Source organism: Heterodontus francisci, chromosome 22, assembly GCF_036365525.1.
Source record: "Heterodontus francisci isolate sHetFra1 chromosome 22, sHetFra1.hap1, whole genome shotgun sequence".
In the NCBI taxonomy this organism is placed as follows: Eukaryota; Metazoa; Chordata; class Chondrichthyes; order Heterodontiformes; family Heterodontidae; genus Heterodontus; species Heterodontus francisci.
The window spans coordinates 65,386,740-65,406,924 of NC_090392.1; the positions used below are offsets into that span (position 1 = coordinate 65,386,740).

General features: G+C 43.5%; 1 protein-coding gene across 7 annotated transcripts in view; it reads left to right on the forward strand.

Annotated features, from left to right (window-relative positions):
* Nucleotides 1–20,185, forward strand: part of LOC137381396 (neural cell adhesion molecule 1-like) — a 538,973-nt gene that overhangs the window by 511,291 nt on the left and 7,497 nt on the right. For 3 of the 7 annotated variants that reach the window (XM_068053932.1, XM_068053938.1, XM_068053934.1), the window contains 2 exons: nucleotides 15,413–15,623; nucleotides 17,967–18,083. In XM_068053932.1, coding sequence (XP_067910033.1) covers nucleotides 15,413–15,623; nucleotides 17,967–18,083 — 328 coding nt within the window. Of the gene's footprint in view, nucleotides 1–15,412; nucleotides 15,624–17,966; nucleotides 18,084–18,998; nucleotides 19,860–20,185 lie in introns of all 7 variants that reach the window. The other 4 variants (XM_068053933.1, XM_068053935.1, XM_068053937.1 and 1 more) reach the window with 2 other exon arrangements.

Genomic DNA, 20,185 nt, shown 5'->3' on the forward strand with positions numbered 1-20,185 from the left:
ATTTATGATCAAGGTCTTTCCCTGGGACTCAGCAAGCTCTCAGCTCCCCAAATGTTGTGGGGTGCTGGGTGGAAAATCTGCCCATGGCCACACACCAGAAAAAGACTGCACAGAAAACACAGGGTAAAATCCTAGTGAAACTGAGTTGCACCCCATTTCTGGTCCCAGTCACATGATCCACCCAGTTCTATTCAGATCCTAAATCTCTCCAACGCTGGAAGTAGCCAAGTCCCTTGGTAGGAATGGGAAGCATCCTAGGTTGCTGAGGGAACTGAGTGTGAGAATAGCAGGAGGCTATGGCCATAATATGTCAGTTCTCCTTTGATATGGGAGTGGTGCCAAAGTTGTGTGTTGTAAATGTTACACCCTGTTCCAGGAAATCTGCTGGAAACGCTAGTCGGATCAGACAGCATCTGTGGGGAGTGAAATAGAGTTAGGAGTAGAGGTTAGTGTGGGGCAGTGGCTAAAAAATGAGTGGTATTGAATAGGCCACTTCTTCCACTCTGCACCTGATATACAGTTCCACTGAAGTCAATGAAAATGATTATCAAATGTCAACATTCAGCTCCGCAGCCCAAGATAAATTTCTGCCACTTAACATTTCAGTTCGATGACCTTTCATCAGAACTGATCATTTATTGTGAACAAACAGAGCTGTATCTGACCAATTCAGCCTCTATATTGTGCTGGTACTTATGGTTTCGTCAAGTGCTATCTCATATAACTGGCTGAATTGGAAAAACTAATTACCTTAGAAACTCCAAACTCTCTCTCCCTCATTAAAAGTTGGTGCACATGTTACGCACACATTCCTGGACCCTATTTTAAGCAAAAAAAAGAACAGAAAATTGGAATTCTTTATTAGAAGAGCTGGATCTTCTTGACACAAACCGCTTTGAGCTTTGACTTTTTTGGCATCATTCATTACTCTTAGAAAAACGATCCCGTGAATATGGGTGAAATAAGTTTTTACAAGAGCCACCCACTATTCCATACTTCTGTGCACCATTCAGATTCACTAGATATTTCCCAATTTTCCTTTCTAATGTATCCATGAAAGCATTTCATCTGAGACTCTTAGAAAAGAATCTGGAATGTTTATTAAAATGGCAAAAAACTTACTAGATACTAGGGGCTGAATTTTACTAGCCCTCCAACGTCGGGAGTCATGGCTGGGGTGCACGGAAAATTCTTCTGGGAGAGTCCCGGTATGACCCCTGACGCCAAGAAGGCCCCACCACATTTTACCGGCAGCGCAAGGCCTTGGTGCAGCCACCCTGCCACTCGGCAGTGGGGCCTTCATTTTAATATTAAAATGAATTGAAATTAATGCAAATCGACTTACCTTGTCCCGGCGACCGTCCCACCCCAATATTCTGGCCACTGGCCAGAGCTCCTGCGTCTTCGGAATTCCATTCGGAATTCCGAGGCATGACGCTGGTGGGGAAGGTTGAAATAATCAGGGCGGGGGGGCGCGGGGAAAACACTTCGTATTTTCTGTGGGGATGGTGGGAAGGGGTTGAAGGGCAAAGGTAACGAGATTGGGGGGGGGGGATGTGGGGAAGTTCAGGTTGGGAATTAAGTTAATTTTGCAGCAGTAGGCCCAAAAACAAACATTGGCGGTGTGGGAAAGGGCCTCCAGCTTTTACTTATTTTTTGAATGACTATGTTAAACACTGTGCCTTTAAAAATTCACATTGCTTCCAAGGGCTTGAAGCCCTTTAAAAGTGGCACCAGCGGTCTGCGTGGTGGCGCTGGATGCGTTTGCTGGGGATGGAGCGGCCAACCCGATGATGCGCGAAATATTGTGGGGGCTCAGCGACAGCTACTCCGCATGGGCGCACCGCAACAATTTGTGGTGCGCTAGTAAAATTCAGCCCTGGATGTCAGCTCAGTGGTAGCACTTCACCTGAGTCAGAAAACCATGATTTCAATTCCCACTCCAGAGACTTGAGCACATAATCCAAGCCAACTCTTCCGTATATGTAATACTGAGGGAGTGCTGAAGTATCAGAGATGGTGTTTTTCAGATGAGACGTTAAATCAAGGCCATGTCTGCCCACTTGGGTGGACATAAACAATTGCATGGCATCATTTGAACAAGAGCAGAAAAGTTCTCCTGATGTCCTAGCTAATATTAACCCCTGAACCAACAAGGTAGTTGGCAAAAGAACCAGAGGCAAGGCTAGATTAATTTTTAAACAGCAACTTGTAATGATCTGGAATGCACTTCCTGAAAGGGTGATGGAAACCGATTCAATAATAAATTTCAAAAGGGAGTTGGATAAATACCTGAACGGGAAAATAATTGCAGGGTGATGGGGGAAAGGGCAGGGGAGTGGGACTAACTAGATAACACTTTCAAAGATCCAACACACATGATGGGCTGAATGGCTGCCTTCTATGCTGTAAGATTCTATCACCAAAAACAGATTATCTGGTCAGGATCTGTTTGTGGGAGCTTGCTGTGAGCTGCATTTCCCTAAATTAAAACTTTAAAAGTACTTCATTGGCTTTGGAATGTTCTGAGGTTGTTGCATAAACCCAAGTCTTTTCCTTTCCTGCCTGTTTACTGCCAGACAGAACCAAACAATGCAAAACCTTGAAATCCGATTTGACCATGAGCTGAACATCAAACCATGCCTCCTATTCATCACCAGCATTGCTCACATCCACCTGAGCACCTTGGTCCACATCTACTCCAACCACACCCCATTGACACCATTACCCATTCTTTTGTTACCTATAGACTTGATTACTTGCAGATCGACAATGCAATGCGCTTAGCAGCTGTGACAGGTACCACTCTTCAAAGTGAGATTGAAACCAGTCTGCATTCTGCTTCTCATGTTTACTGTAGGTGGGCATTGCTGAGTCATAGATGGCGTCTCTGATGTTGGCCCACTTGGTCTCTGCATCCCCTGTATGGGTGTTTTAAAGGGCTTTTTCAAGCGAATTTAGAAACTTATGTAACAGCTGTGGATAAGAAATTCTGTTAGTATTGATGCGTGGGCGGCCCTTTTGCTTGGAGTGATGTAGCTTCTTTGTTTTGAGTCTAACTTTGCTGCACACCAGGGAGTAGTCGGTGTCGCAGTCCGCACTGTGGAAGCTGCGTGTGATTTGGACACTGTTTATAGAGGCTCACCTTGTGATGATGAGGTCCAGCTGGTGCCAACGACGTGATCTTGGGTGCCTCCAAGAAACCTGGTGACAGGGTTTAGTATGAAAGAACGAGTTGGTGATGCAGAGGTTGTGATAGGTACACAACTCCAGCAGTCTCTGTCCATTCTCATTCATCCTTCCAATGCCATAGCGCCCGAGGCAGGAGGACCATGAATCATGGTTGGCTCCAACCCTGGCGTTAAAGTTCCCCAGCAGGAACAAATGTTCGGTATTGGGAATGCTACTAATATGGAGTTAACATCTGTAGCACTTAAAGTAGCCAGAAGTGCTGTACAAAGAACAGCCAGATGCTGTGCAGATGACTACTGGCAACACCTGTGCAGTCGTATTCAGCTGGCCTCTGACACTGGAAACATCACAGGAATGTACGATGGCATTAAGAGAGCCTTTGGGCCAACCATCAAGAACATCGTCCCCCTCTCAAGTCTAAATCAGGGGTCATGATCACTGACCAACGTAAGCAAATGGACTGCTGGGTGGAGCACTACCGAGAACTGTACTCCAGGGAAAATGTTGTCACTGAGACCGCCCTCAATGCAGCCCAGTCTCTGCCAAACATGGATGGGCTGGACGAACAGCCAACAAAATCGGAATTCAGTGATGCCATTGATTCTCTCGCCAGTGGAAAAGCTCCTGGAAAGGACGGCATTACCCCTGAAATAATCAAGAGTGCCAAGCCTGCTATACTCTCAGCACTCCATGAACTGCTTTGTCTGTGCTGGGATGAGGGAGCAGTACCGCAGGACATGCGCGATATCAATGCCAATATCATCACCCTCTATAAGAACAAGGGTGACCGCGGTGACTGCAACAACTACTGTGGAATTTCCCTGCTCCGCATAGTGGGGAAAGTCTTCGCTCGAGACTTTTTAAACAGACTCCAGAAGCTGGCTGAGCGTGTGTACCCTGAGGCACAGTGCGGCTTTCAAGCAGAGATATCCACCATTGACATGCTGTTCTCCCTTCGCCAGCTACAGGAGAAATGCCACGAACAACAGATGCCCCTCTACGTTGCTTTCATAGATCTCACCAAAGCCTTTGACCTCGTCAGCAGACGTGGTCCCTTCAGACTACTAGCAAAGATCGGATGTCCACCAAAGCTACTAAGTATCATCACCTCATTCCATGACAATATAAAAGGCACAATTCAGCATAGTGGTGCCTCATCAGACCTCTTTCCTATCCTGGCGTGAAACAGGGCTGTGTTCTGCACGTACACTGTTTGGGATCATCTTCTCCCTGCTGCTCTCACATGCGTTCAAGTCTTCAGAAGAAGGAATTTTCCTCCACACAAGATCAGATGGCAGGTTGTTCATCCTTGCCCATCTTTGAGTGAAGACCAAAGTACAGAGGTCCTCATCAGAGGGCTGCTCTTTGCTGACAATGCTGCATTAACATCCCACACAGAAGAGTGTCCACAGAGACTCATCGACAGGATTGCGGCGGCCTGCAACAAATTTGGCCTAACCATCAGCCTCAAGAAAACGAACATCATGGGACAGGACGTCAGAAATGCTCCATCCGTCAATATCGGCGACCATGCTCAGGAAGTGATTCAAGAGTTCACTTACCTAGGCTCAACTATCACCAGTAACCTGTCTCTCGATGCAGAAATCAACAAGCGCATGGGAAAGGCGTCCGCTGCTATGTCCAGACTGGCCAAAAGAGTGTGGGAAAATGGTGCACTGACACGGAACACTAAAGTCCAAGCGTATCAAGCCTGTGTCCTCAGTACCTTGCTCTACGGCAGTGAGGCCTGGACAATGTGTGACAGCCAAGAGCGACGTCTCAATTCATTCCATATTCGCTGCCTCCGGAGAATCCTTGGCATCAGGTGGCCGGACCGTATCTCCTGCGCAGAAGTTCTCGAGGCGGCCAACATCCCCAGCTTATACACCGTACTCAGCCAGCAGCACTTGAGATGGCTTGGCCATGTGAGCGGCATGGAAGATGGCAGGATCCCCAAGGACGCATTGTACAGTGAGCTTGTCACTGGTATCCGACCCACCGGCCGTCCATGTCTCCGCTTTAAAGACATCTGCAAACGCGACATGAAGTCCTGTGACATTGACCACAAGTCGTGGGAGTCAGTTGCCAGTGATCGCCAGAACTGGCGGACAGCCATAAAGGCGGGGCTAAAGAGTGGAGAGTCGAAGAGACTTAGCAGTTGGCAGGATAAAAGACAGAAGCACAAGGAGAGAGCCAACTGTGTAACAGCCCCGACAACCAATTTTATCTGCAGTGCCTGTGGAAGAGTCTGTCAGTCTAGAATTGGCTTTTATAGCCACTCCAGGCACTGCTTCACAAACCAATAACCACTTCCAGGCGCTTATCCATTGTCTCTCGAGACAAGGAGGCCAAAGGAGAAGAAGACGACTTGATTATTACACTGTCTTCCTTTCTTGCCTCACTCTGCATAAAGTCTAACTTGTGTGCAATTCAGCCGCCAGTATTCTGTCCTGCACAAAGCCCTGCTCAACCATCACCCTTGTCATTGATATGTACCGGCTCCGTGTTCCCACCAACATATTAAATTTAGCATAATCAGCATTGTCTTCAAAATACCTCAACTGCTTCCCCATCTTACATTTGGAATGTCTTCCAGCCTTATATCCTTTTCATATTTTCCTGTTTTCAGATTCTGTCCTTTTTGCAAGTCCCATTGTTCCTTTGAATGCACTGCAAATAACAGTGGCCAGTCATTTTGGCTTCATTCTCTAGAACTCTATCCTTAAAACCTTTCTCTTTCCTCAAAAGCCTTCTCTAATCCCAATTTTTGATCAAGCTTTTGTTATCTGTCACATTTTCTGCTTCCATGACTCTGCTATTTACCATTATACTTTGTAAAGAACCTTGGGACAGTTTTTAAATTAAAGTTGCTACATAAATTGAAGTTGCTGTTGCCACTTGTTTTGGTCTTATTAATTAAAACATTATGCTACAGAGGTAGAAGTCATAATTTTGCTGACAAATGTGACATGCCTAAATATAAAATTTATGTAACCTTTCTACTTTCAGTATTGTATACTGTCCAATTTTAATAACAAAAATCATAATGAACATGTTCATTTAAGTTGACAATTTGGTCTCCCCTACCATCATGCAATGTTCTGGCTGTCTCATTGTGTATGTCATTATTTCACCACGATGTTAATAAAGCCTCATAGCTGTCTTTTCGCAATCGACAAGATTTAGGAAACCTTTTTTCCTTTGATTTGACTAAGATTTCTAATAATCATGAAAAATGTCTTGCTTGGCCAGATCATTCTAACCTCTCAAATGGTAGCCACCAAACCTTGTGATGGTGTATACTTCTAGGTAAAACCACAGACCAATATTAAATATGTTCAAGGTTCAGTGCTATTTTGGCATTTTCATACTTACACAAAAATCTGTTCCAAATGAAAACAAGTGAACTAACCCTAACCCTTTTCCTCAGACTGTGGGGGAGGAGTCTTTGCTACTCGTCCCTTTGTTCTCTGGGACACTCCTATCTGCAGGTATTTGTGCAGACTTAACTGCACTCTCCTGTGACACTTCAACTAGGTGAGGAACTACCCTCATGGTTTCTGTGCCCCCAGGAAGTCTCTCTGTCTCTGCAAGTTCCTGTAAATGCTGTTAGCAACTCTGGTGGGGTGCTTCTCGAGTTTGTATTTACATAGGAGGATGTGGGGTCTAATTTATCACATTTTTCGGGGTTGGTTGACCAGACAGTAGGGGTTTTCATCTGGGATTCCTCCTGGACTTCCTTTAACCTGCCCTCTTGGTCACTTTTCCCCTTCTCCTTTCTAAACTTTTGCCAGCATGGTGCCTGCCTAAGGCGGGAGGAGTGCACTGTTTTCTTAGTTCCACTTTTCCACAGGTCACAACATATAATTAAATGTTTACCCAGTTACCGATACGATCAGTCATATACTCTATTCTTTATCCCAGAATAAAATACACCAACCAGGTTTCTTTAATAAGCAACAAAATGATCAGTTTATTAGAAAAACAAGACTTATCCAGTAAGGAAGCAAAACATTAACACACAAATTTTTATATGAAAGTTCCCTTTTTAAATACCCCCCCCCCCCCCCCACACACACACACACACAGGTTGAAGACAAAATAAAACTCTCTACAGAGGTGTTTTACAAAAAAAAACAGAAAAAGAATACTTTGGCCAAATACTTGTTAATTCGTAAAGAAAACCGATGAGATATGTTGTGTCCAAAATGGCATATGCGTTCGAGAACACGTGGACGGGTCACTGGGATCTTTTCTGGAGCAGTTCTTTTCAGGCAGTATTGAGAATTAATCTGGCAGGCCTTCCAGGAGAGTCTCAGGAGAAGTGCGGCATCAGGGGTTTTAGCTCTCACACACACTGAACTCTCAGAACTTTTCAGAGAAGTGAAGAAAGAGATGAGCTGGGTGTTTCTCTCTTGGCAGGATGACTTCCAACTAACTCAAAACTGTATTCAAAAATGAAACCCACTCTTAAGCACCATAAATCTTGACATGTCACTTCTCTTGTAAACATCTTCCCCAAGTCACCAAGGTTTCTGCTGTTTATTGAGCTTAAGGCATGTGACTTATAGTAAAGGTTGTTTTCAAACAAGACCTCTCAGTGACCCTTGTTTAAAAATAAAACACATTCATGAAATCTTTTCAGTTTCAAACTTAAGTCTTTAAAAATATTAAATGGAAATACTTTCATAAAAACATGTTTCAGTGTTCCCATTGTAACTCTTCCTTTTCATGCATCATGCATGAGACTTTTGGGTTTCAGTTTTCACAACAAAAACTAATGAAATTTCAAATTCCACGGAATAAAGCGGAATTTAACTTAATTATTTCGAAGCAGTGAACTTGGTCATATGCCTGTATTCAGGGCCATTTTCCAATTTTACATTGTTTTTCAAGTTGTCAGCATTTTGGGGGTCTGTCAGCTTTTTTGAACTGGTTCAGCTTTACCACATTTTATATGTTGGCATCTGTTCAGTAAGTAAAATGCAACTGAGTTGTGGGGTCTAGCCCACGAAGACCTGCAGAAACAGTTAACAATTTTCAGTACACTACCTCTAGCTGCAAAGGTCAACATTGCCCTTAACATTTATAATGCATGGGCATAGCATAGGGTCAGATTCACAGAACGTTACAACAGATTGTGAGAGGGACCAAAGATGATAACTCTTCCAGAATTGGATGTAGGACAAACAGTCTGACAATATACAGGGAATGGAGGAGTTGACAGAAGTTGTGGAGAAGTAGAGCTGGGTGCTGAATATGTACGTGTGAAACCTAACACTGTGTGTTTGCATGATGCCACAGAGAGGCAGCATGCAGATGAGAAATAGAAGGGGACTGAGGATTGATCCTTGAGGATTCCAGAGGCAATGGTGTGGGTATGGGAAAGAAAAGTCACTGGTCTGAAAGTTATACTCCCATCGCCGAAAGCGGCAGCAGGCGAAAACAACGCCGGCCTGGCCACATGTTGCGGAGCTGTCGTGATATTAAACGCGGCGGCTCATTTAAACAGCCGGGGCGGAACGCCCCCACAATGACGCGGTGGGATGGGCTGTCTGTCCTCAGCAATGAAGTCAGTTGCCTGTGTGCAGGCGCTGATGACATTTTTAAAGGGGCTTCGAGCCCTGCCGTTCAATTTAGATGTTTAAAGATATTTCTGTTGAAAAAGAATCCCACTCTCCCAATAACCATAAAATTACTTTCCCTCTCCCTCTGCCCCAGAAAACACTTAGCCTGTCCACTTGACCACCTCCCCCCTCCCAAAGTGCATAAATGTCACACTATAACCGTTCCCACCATCTCCTCCACCAATGATATGACTTTGACCCCGCTCCCCCTCCTCGCACTGAGAAACTTACCTTCTCCCCGCTGCCCACCAGTGTTCTGCCTCAGTTCCCCAGACAGGGATCTAAAGGCACACCGGGACAGACAGCAGGAGCGTAAAGGTAATTAATTAATTCATTTAAATATGTTAATGGTGGGCCCATCGCCCAGCGGTGTGGGGGATCGCCACAAGGCCACGCCGACGACGGCAAAATTGGGCTGGGCCCTCACGGCATCGGGGTGTGTGGAGGCCCTCTCCCAGAGGCATTTTCTGTCCCTGCCCCCTGAGGTCAGTGGGTCTATAAAATTCAGCCCATTAACTCTGCCAATGAGGCAGCAGTGCTGAGAATAGAGATTTTCTCTGCCACTGTGCCTGCCCAAACTGAACTGAGCAGCATAAGGGCTACAGTGATTGTCATTCCAACTCCCACTCTTGTGCTACAGAACACTGATACTGAAAAATACTGTAAGACACCACCAATGAATTCTACTCTGCCTGAGTTAGGACAGATTCAGGAATACAGGTATGTGAGGAAAATGCATGCAATGTGTGACCAATGAAAGGAGGGCAGGAGATAAATGCTGGAACGTTCAAGTGAACAGGACTGGGCTTGGAGCAGGTAAGAACAGCTGAGTGAAGCTGTAAAACTCATCTCATGTATTGAGGTTTACTTGAATATAATTTGATGCTGGGATGTCAGCTAAACCAAAGCGTTGATATATTGTGATTCAATATATCGAAGTTCATTGGCCCGGATTTTGCAATATAATGACAATTAAATTATCAGCATTTGCCGTCATCACTTCTCTGAACCCGACAGCAACTTCTAGCATCAATATATGTGCACTTAAATAGTGGAAATCCAGAGGTTGCTGCCATTGATTCTGCACTGCTCTGGAGGGTGCACTGTTGAGATCTCCCCAACTCAATCAATTAGAAATCAGTGAACTGACTAGAACTTCCACTCTGACGCTCTTAGTCTTGTTGCAAATACGCTTGAAAATGTTGCACCTTGTTGAATGAGGTGTAACTAGGTTTTTAAAGGAATACTAAGTTCATTTTACTGTTCAATAGCCTCACTGGCATGAAGGCTTTGTTGAAGCTGTTACAACTAAGGTGGGAGGAGTGCACTGTCTTTTCTAGTTCCATTTTTCCACAGGTCACAACATATGATAATGTTTACCCAGTTACCGATGCAGTCTATCATATGCTCTACTCTTTATCTCAAAATAAACTATGCCAATCAGATTTCTTAAACAGATGATTTTGTTGTTTATTAATTATAAAACAAGACTTATCCAGTAACGAAGCAAAGCATTATCTCACAGATTGAAATATGAAAGTTCCCTTTTAAAATTCTCCACACACACTGAAAAAAATACAGAAATTCTTTCTCTAGTGGTCTGTTGCAAGAAAAAGACAAAAAAAAAATACTTTGGCCAAATACTTGCTCATTCTTGAAGAAAAAAAGAGAAGATATGGAAGGATGTCAGTTGTCCCTTTTGGTCTAGCGTCCAGGTATATGGTGACAGGTCACTGGGACCTTTTCAGAAGCAGTTCGTTGCAGGCGGCATCAAGAATTAATCTGGTAGACTTTCCAGGAGAAATATGGCACCAGGGGTTTCTGCTATCACGCTCTTGTTTTGCAGGGTTTTTTCAAAGATAGGATAAAGGAGCTGACACACTGGACCCCTCAGGGTCTATTGGAGAGGTGCAGGAAAGATGAGCTGGGGTTTTTTTCTTTGGCTGATTTTCCATTCTTTTCAAACACTATCCACACCCAGCTGAACCAAAGCAACAAATCAGAAGCAAAACCAAACAGCAAGTCAGAACCTCCTGACCCTTAAATCTTGACATATCACTTCTCTGTAAACATCTTCTCTTGGTTAACAAGGTTTCTGTTGTTTATTGAGCTTAAAACACATGATTTACAGCAAAGGTTTTCAAACAACATCTCGTGTCTTTTCAGTGAACTTTGTATTTAAAATAAAACACATTCATGGAATCTTTTCAGTTTTAAAAAGAAGTCCTCAAAAAATGTAACAAAATAAATTGAAGCACTTTCCTAACAAAGGCCAGATTTACACACTATGATATAGAATTGCACAAAAGGAGATGGGGGGAGGGAGGGAGGAGGAGACCGCACCTGCCACCACCACCGAGGTCTTCGGTTGCTCTCCTCCGGCTCCCCCCCCCCCACCGCTTTCCACCCATGCTCTCCCTGCTCCGCCCCCCCCCCCCCCCCACCCCATGCTCTCCCTGCTTCCCGTCCCCGGTCCCTCCCCAATTCTCTCCCCACTTCCCCCACCCCGCCCCCACTCTCTCCCTGCTTCCCCACTCCCTGCTTCCCTGCGTTACGCGATGATGTAATCTGCGCATGCACCAACCAGTCCTGGCAATGCAGAACGCTGTGCATGCCCAGAGAGCAGGAGCCAGTTTGTGCATGTGTGCAGCTTGGCGCAGTCTGATGACGTCAGCAGCCGGCTGCGTTATCAAGAATCACTATGTTTAATTTTATACCCGAGCCAGGCTTTACCACTGCTGGGCCTGGGTCCGAGTTCTCTGCAGTACTGGTAGTGGCCACTGCGCCCAGTGGCGCTGTCGATACTGCCGAACTGCTGGCCCTCTGAATGGCTGGCAGCCCTTGGAGGCGAGATCCCATTCCCTTTAAAGTCTTTAAACGGGTGGGGATCCTGCCTCCTAAAATTTTGAATCAAAAAGACTGGAGGATCGCTCCTTGGGCGGGTGGGGGGCACAAAAAGGCAGAGTTGAGGTTCCCCCTGCCTTTTTGGCCTGGCGCTGGGAGCCCCGCCTCCAGCACAAAATCCAGCCCAGAGTGACTAAGCAACTGGATGCTTTTTTTGTATTCATTCACAGGATGAGGGGGCTGCTGGCAAGGCCAACATTTAATTCCCATCCGTAATTACCCTTGGTGGTGGTGAGCTGCCTCCTTGAACTGCTGCAGTGCATGTTGTAAAGGTACTCCCACGCTGCTGTTAGGTAGTAAATTACGTAGATGGTAGCAGAAAGTTAGAAATGTAAATAGACAGACGAAGTGACTTGGCAAAGCTGTGGCATATGGAGTTCATTGTGAGGAAGTGTGAGCTCATCCATTTTGGATCTGAGACAAATATATTGGAATATGCCCTTAATGTTGAAAGACTAGGAGCTGTGGAGAAACAAAGGGATTTAGATATCCTTGTAGACAAATCACAAAAGTTAGTGCATAGACAGAAAAAGTTATCAAAGCAGCCAATGGAATGTTGTCCCTTATGTTCCTATCTTCTCTGTGTTAGTGTTAATGACTGTTTGTTTATGTCAGAATTACCGCAATGGCTCCAAAAGAGACAAACCCAAATATCGAATGGAAGATGCTGCATATCATAAACAATAGCTAGGTCTGTGTGCACTGAATTAGACATTCTCAGGTATCAACTTACTTTAAGATGTCATCTCTTCTAAATACATGATAGGTATTTGACTCCTGTATCAATCTGACTAGCAGGTGTGTCCAAGCTTTGTTTTCTTGAAATACACAGTTTCAGACCAAAAAGCCTTATGGCTAGCATAATGTTTAACACAGTGTTGCTATTATGCTGCATATGTCTTAAGCTGCAGAGACAAATAAATCAAGCCACTTTGATTCAAGATTTATTTACCTGTAAAACAATAGCACTCAATCGAAGCCTTTCAAGACTCTGAAACCCATGACCTGCAAACTCTCTCAACTAGAGAGTGGAAACAAAGCACAAGTATAACTGAGTTGCCTGGGCTTTATGGCTGGATTTCCATGTCTTCTATAATGAATAATGCATGATAGGCTGCTCTTTAGACACCATTGCTATACTGTGTTTTTTTTCTTTAATCCGACTACACCATGCATACCATCCATAGCTGAGATGACAGGTAATGGACCTACTCCCTAGCCTCTGCTAGTGACACTTTATAAATGGCAGCTGGGAGATGGAGAAAGCGGTCGGGGCTTACTTTGCCTCCCTTTCTCATCATCTTGACCCCTCTCTCGAGCAGTATCTGCATTACTAGCAGCAAGTTTATAAAACATTATTAATAAATATACTTAATTATGTCCAGACCCTAACCTTGAGACAAACAAAGCTGTGATCGTCTTTGTGTTGTATATCATCACCATTTGGTGCCAACTGTGAAACTAGAAAATTATGTTAAAGCATTTTTTTTGCAGTCCCAATAAGCTATCAGTATGTGTATGGCTGTGCCACCATTTGCCTTTGTAATAGCAGAAAAAAGAAAATAAATCCCTTGTCAGTTTTAGCAACAGCTCACTTAACTTTACTCCTGCCTAATATCCACGCTGAGTTAATGCACTATTTCCATGAATTGTATCCAGTGGGGTCAATTTTAACTTGGCAAAATCAGTGTTAATGGTAGTCACTAGTCTATTAATGCTAATGCTCTGCCCGCTGCTACTTTTACAGGGGCCTACAGCTGGGCAGCCAAACCACCTGCCTGTTTCAGGAGGTGGGCTCTTTATTAAATGCAATTTGAGGACCTAGCATACATAGGATCCACATTGCCATTTTAGAACAGAGCTGTTTGGAATGTGCGACATGCGCTCTCCATGCAGCTTTACTGGCAATAGAGCCAAAAAGGCCCAGATCAGCTATGTTTTAAATTACTTTTGTGGGACCAGGAGCAGCAGGCGTGCTCCTGCAGGCCACATAAAAATAATCTGGGCTGCTGCCACCCCAATGCCATTTGCCACCTCTCATTTACCAGTTGAATTTAAATAACCTTGAATGGCTCTGGCCTCTTTGCTAATGGAAAGAGCGGCTGCTGGCATATTTTGATGATGAATAAAAATTAAAATCGACTGTACTACTATATTTTGGGATTGTAATTATAGCAGCTACAACTTGCTGTGATTTAATGAATGCACAAAGCCTCACGATTAATTGGTGCCTGTTTGAAGCTTCAATATATGAAGTAGAAAGAAAGACTTTCATTGATATAGCACCATCCACAACCTCAGGATGTCCCAATGTGCTTTATGCCCAATTAACTACTTTTTAAAAGTGTAGTCATTGTTGGAATGCAGGAAACGCAGTAGCCAATTTGCACACTGGAAGATCCAAAGTTTTCTTCACAACTTTGAACTGCGTGTCCAAGCCTAAAATTACATCACAAGATCTTGGCTACATTAATGATATCCTAGTCTGGTTACATATTTTGGACACACTTAATTGTATTTCTTTGTTGTTTAATAAATTATCAGAGCCCTTTATTTACTTCCAGAATTTACAGAGAGGCTTGAAAATCATTGATTTCAATGGACCGCACCACCCTTGCAAACTATTGTCCCATCTCCAACCTCCCTTTCCTCTCTGTGTTGTTGCCTTCCAAATCCATTCCCACCTTTCCTGGAACTCCATGCTTGAATAATGTAGTAATGATCAGATAACCTGTTTTACAAATAATTATAAGGTCATAAGAATTAGGAGCAGGAGTAGGCAATTCAGCCCCTTGAGCCTGCTCCGCCATTCAATATGATCATGGTTGATCTCATCTTGGCCTCAACTCCACTTTCCTGCCCATTCTCCATAACCCTCCAACCCTTTACTAATAATTATTGCAAACATTTAAAACACAGATTTTGTATGGGTCATATTTAGGCTGTTGAAATGAATACAGTACAGGGATAGTGTGAAACCTTTTTCAAATGCTGAAAAGGATGTGCATTTGATAATGCCATTGGTTAGTTCACTACAACTAGTCCACTAACAATCTAAGTTTTTTTATTTTTTTTTTATTTAGAGATACAGCACTGAAACAGGCCCTTCGGCCCACCGAGTCTGTGCCGACCAACAACCACCCATTTATACTAACCCTACAGTAATCCTATATTCCCTATCACCTACCTACACTAGGGACAATTTATAACAGCCAATTCACCTATCAACCTGCAAGTCTTTGGAGGTGGGAGGAAACCGGAGCACCCGGAGAAAACCCACGCAGACACAGGGAGAACTTGCAAACTCCGCACAGGCAGTACCCAGAATCAAACCCGGGTCCCTGGAGCTGTGAGGCTGTGGTGCAAACCACTGTGCCGCCCTATGTAGCAATTTTTTCTTATGGTTTATCAAATGCAAAGCATTACCTGATAAATTTGCAGCATCTCTTTTCTTCAACCTTACCTGTGGCACTTCAAGAATTAGTGAAGTGTTCCACTTAACAGGACAGTAATTGTTTAAAGGTACACTGCAGATTTAAATGAATCTAAATTTTCAACACAAAACATCTGATTTCTTATGTTTCTGACCAGATTAGATCTAAGCTAGTATTTTGCACATTTTAAAAATTTAATGAAATTAGGTAATTGTTGAATGTTGTTTCGTGCTTAATTGATTCCCTTTCTTCTAGAAGCTGATCCATCAAATGGTTCAGGACTGGGGACTGGTGCCATTGTTGGCATTCTTATTGTCGTCTTCCTCATCTTGCTCGTCGCTGTAGATGTCACCTGCTACTTCATTAATAAGTGTGGCCTGTTGATGTGCATAGCAGTTAATTTCTGTGGACAGCCTGGTCCAGGATCTAAAGGCAAGGAGATTGAAGAAGGAAAAGCTGCTTTCTCGTAAGTGGCTTAAATCTTTAATTTCTCTGAAATATAATCTTTGTGGAGTAGCAGCAAAGATAAAGTGTCTAGTGATTGGTGCATGACTGTACCTACAAGATCACCTGAATCAGTTTCATGCCTTTCATTAATCATTTTTGCCAGTACTGGAAATAATGTGTGAAACCATGTTAACAGCTCCAAATAAATGAACCAGCAAAACATTAATTGGAAATCACAGAGCTTCACCATGGAAAGTCGTCCTGACATTTTTCTGAAGTAAGGTGCCAAAGTTGAGTACTGAAAGGAAAAAAGTCACAACACTAAATCGAGAAAATCTTGGGGTCCTATTGTTTTCTTCACAACTTTGAACTGCCTGTCTACATCACAAGATCTCGACTACATTAATGATATCATAGTCTAGTTATATATTTTGGACACACTTAAATTGTATTTCTTTGTTGTTTAATAAATTATTGGAGCCCTTTATTTACTTCCAAAATTTACTGAGAGGCTTGAAAATCATTGATTTCAATGGACCCCACCACCCTTGCAAACTATCGTCCCATCTCCAACTTCCCTTTCCTCTCTGTGTTGTTGCCTTCCAAATCAATTCCCATCTTTCCTGGAGCTCCATGCTTGAATCCCTCCCATCTTGTGTCTGCCTCTGCCACATTATCAAAACAGCTGTTATCAAAGTCACTAATGACATCCTATGTGACTGTGACAAAGGTAAACAGTGTCTCCTTGTCCTCCTTGACCTGTCTGCAGTCTTTGAAACGGTTGACATCATCTTCCTGCACCGTCGTCCAGCTGGGTGGAACTGTTCTCACCTGGTTCCATTCTTATCTATCTAATCGTAGCCAGAGAATCATTTGCAATGGCTTCTCTTCCTGATACCACATCATTACCTCTAGTGTCTCCCAAAGATTTATCCTTGGCTCCCTCATATTCCCCATCTATATGCTGCCGCTCAGCAACATCATCCAAAAGCACAGCATTCATTAGTTTTCACAAATATGCTGATGACACTCAGATCTACCTCGCCACCACTTTTCTCAACTCCTCCACTGTTGCTAAATGATCAGACTGCTTATCCAACATCCAATACTGGATGAGCAGAAATTTCCTCTAATTAAATATTGGGAAGACTGAGGCCATTGTTTTCAATCCCCGCTCCAAATTCTGTTCCCTAGCTGCCGACTCCATCTCTCTCCCTGGCAACAGTCGAAGATTAAGCCAGTCTGTTCGCAACCTTGGTATCACGTTTGACCCCGAGATGAGCTTCCAACCTTATATTCGTGCCATCACCAAGACTGGCTATTTCCACCTCTGCAACATCGTCCGGCTTCGCCCGTGTCTCAGCTCATCTGCTGCTGAAACCTCTAGGTTTGACTATTCCAATGCACTCCAGGCTGGTCTCCCACATTCTACTGTCCGTAAACTTGAGGCCATCCAAAACTCTGCTGCTCGTGTCTTAACTCTCACCAAGTTTCATTCACCTATTACCCCTGTGTTTGTGGTCCTATATTGGCTCGTGGTCAAGCAGTGTCTAGATTTTAAAATTCTCATCCTTACTTTGAAGTGTCTCTATGGCCTCGCTCCTCTCGATCCTGTAATCTCCTCCAGCCCCAAACCCCCCAAGATATTTACGCTCCTCTAATTCTGGCCTCCTGTGTAGCCCTGATTTTAGTAGTTCCACCATTGGTGGCTGCGGCTTCAGTTGCCTAGGCCCCGAGCTTTGGAATATCCACCTTGCCACCTCGCTTTCCTCCTTTCAGACACTCTTTGAAACCTACCGCTTTGACCGAGCTTTTGGTTTTTTGACCTAATATCTCCTTTTGTGGCTCAGTGTCATACTTACTTTTATAATGCTTCTGAGAAGCACCTTAGGACGTTTTATGATGTTAAAGATGCAATATAAATATAAGTTGTTGTTGAATGGATGTCAAAGTGAAGGAGAGCCCCTTACAGTGATGCTGTTTTCATTCTCTATACTTGCACCAATATTCTTGTTTCATAATATCATAGTAATAGGTTCAGAAGACCTTCGCTGCAACTAGCACACCTATTCACAGTATTCCCTTGATCCATTTCTAAAAAGCATGAATCCCATTTATTGACAAGAACCTGTTAGAATCCTTTCTTGAAACCCATTAAGGTTTCTTGTTCCACCATCCGTGCCCGTAATCTGTTCCTCACTTGGTGACAATTTTGTTGTGATCAGTCTGGTTGATAGAATATCCACAATAATTCTACCTTTGCTTTAGCATTTATTTTTGGTAACTAATTGGTCACTAAGAGTGCATCAAAATTTGTCCTTAACCACTAGTATGAAAATTAATGTCTTGCATTTGCTTACAGGAAAGACGAATCAAAGGAGCCCATTGTGGAGGTGCGGACTGAGGACGAACGAACTCCTAATCATGATGGTGGAAGCCAAACAGAACCCAATGAAACCACTCCATTGACAGAGCCTGAGTAAGTTGCATTGTGTTTGAGAATGTGGCTGCTTTGTACTGTGTTCTCAGCTGGTTTTATGCTTAATGTTTTTGTTTATATGGTTGGTTAATTTTTGCTTGCTTTATGACTTCTGTGAATTCTGTGAGCTACTGTGCAGTGTTGAGTCTAATTTGGCTTGTGTTTTCTTTATGGTGCTTCCCAACCTAGAGTTACCTTAACATAATGTTATTGAATGTTTTTGAAGGACCAGACCAAAATGAGGAAAATTAAGGTCCACAAATTATTGACTTGAGTTCTAGCCGGTCATGAGTTTCAAGGAACCAATAAGGGTCTGCAAGTACAGTTTGAAATGAACTTAGTGAAAATTTCAATTTAACAGGTGCTAATAAAATAACTTAATTAAGTTTATCAGTAAAATTCTGGCCTCCATCTCTATTTATGATTGGCTACACTGGCAGGAATATTGGTGAAAAAACAAGTTTTTTACATTTAACAAACAGCACTGTTAAGTTCTTAATGCAGTTGCACATATATAGTAACTCAAAACTTGAATCTTAGCGCTTTACAATTTTGCAAGAGGACATACTGAAACAGTAAAAGAGTTTCATTGTGAGTTTTGCTTTAAATTAATTTAGGGACAGAAAGGAATTATGCAACCACCTAACATTGTGGTTTACTACAGTTTAGATTTTGGTGATCCAGATTATTGAAGCTTAAGTCGCTTTTCATCAGTTTTCTGCAACATCTTAGTCATTTACTATTCTAAGAATGTTATTGTAAGACAATCCTATTTTCAAAACCAATATATAGTGCTTATTTAATGTTATATGTCGCCTATGTGGCAGCATGATATAGTTGTTATGTGTGCTTTTGCTTCTTTCTGTCACTATTGCTATATTGTCTATCCATTTTCTACTCCTGTTGTCCTCACAGGCACGCAGCAGATACCCAGGCTACTGTCGAGGACATGTTGCCTTCTGTCACCACAGTAACCACTAACTCTGACACTATCACTGAAACTTTTGCCACTGCTCAAAACAGTCCAACGAGTGAAACAACTACACTCACTTCCAGCGCTGCACTCCCAGCCTCAACCACATCTGAGCCATCACCTGCTTCAGCTGCACCACCTCACTCACCCAAGGCAGCTGTAGCATCTCCCACTTCACCTTCCAGCATGTCTCAGGTTGAGGCAGCTGCCAAGGTTGCACCCCTTGTTGATCTTAGTGATGCCCCAGTTTCTTCAACTCCTTCCTCTGCCCCAGTCTCTGTTTCTTCACCTCCTTCTTCTGCCCCAGTCTCTAGTAATCCAGTCGCAAACAACAGCTCCAACCAAGCCTCTGCCCCTCTTCCTATTGCTGGAACAGTAGAAGAGGCCACAAAAGCTCCTGCCGATAACAGCAAACCTTCTGGCCCAGTTCCCAGCTCTGGAAACGCAGCCAGCCCCCCAGCTACATCAGCGCAACAGCAGCCTAAGCCAGAAGCTCCAACGACTACCAAGAGCCCAGAAATAGAAGCTGCAAAGCCTAACCCAGTGAAGAGTTCCGTGGAGCCGACAAATAACTCCACCAGTGTGAAGAACGAGGCTGCTACAGACAGCAGCAAAAAACCCTCCCAGGGCGAGGACTTTCCAGTTGACGGAGGGACCTTCAAGACCTCAGACATTGACCTTGCAAAGGATGTTTTTGCAGCTCTTGGCACTTCTTCTCTTCCCACTATGGCTGGTGGGAAAGCTGCTGACCTTGCTGCTTCCATTGCAGACGCCGCTTTACCATCTGCTCCGGCAAAGGAAGAGTATGGGCATTTTTCACACTAATGCTACTTGCTTGTCACTGTGTCTTTGTTGTGATGCAGCTCTGCTTTCATGTCCTTTCAGCTCCTGCATAAAACCTGGTCACTAACATTGCCAATTTTATGAAAAATAAGACAATTTAAAGGATACTTTTCTAACAGATTTTTAAAGTTACACCTTGCTTTAACATACTTCAGAGAAAAATCCAACGTTGTTTGAGGTTTAGATATGGCAGATTGTGTGATATTAGTTTGATGGCTTCCTTAAATAACAGAATTTCTGAAAACTTGTAACTGAAATTTGCAAGAATTTTTTAGTGAAACAACAA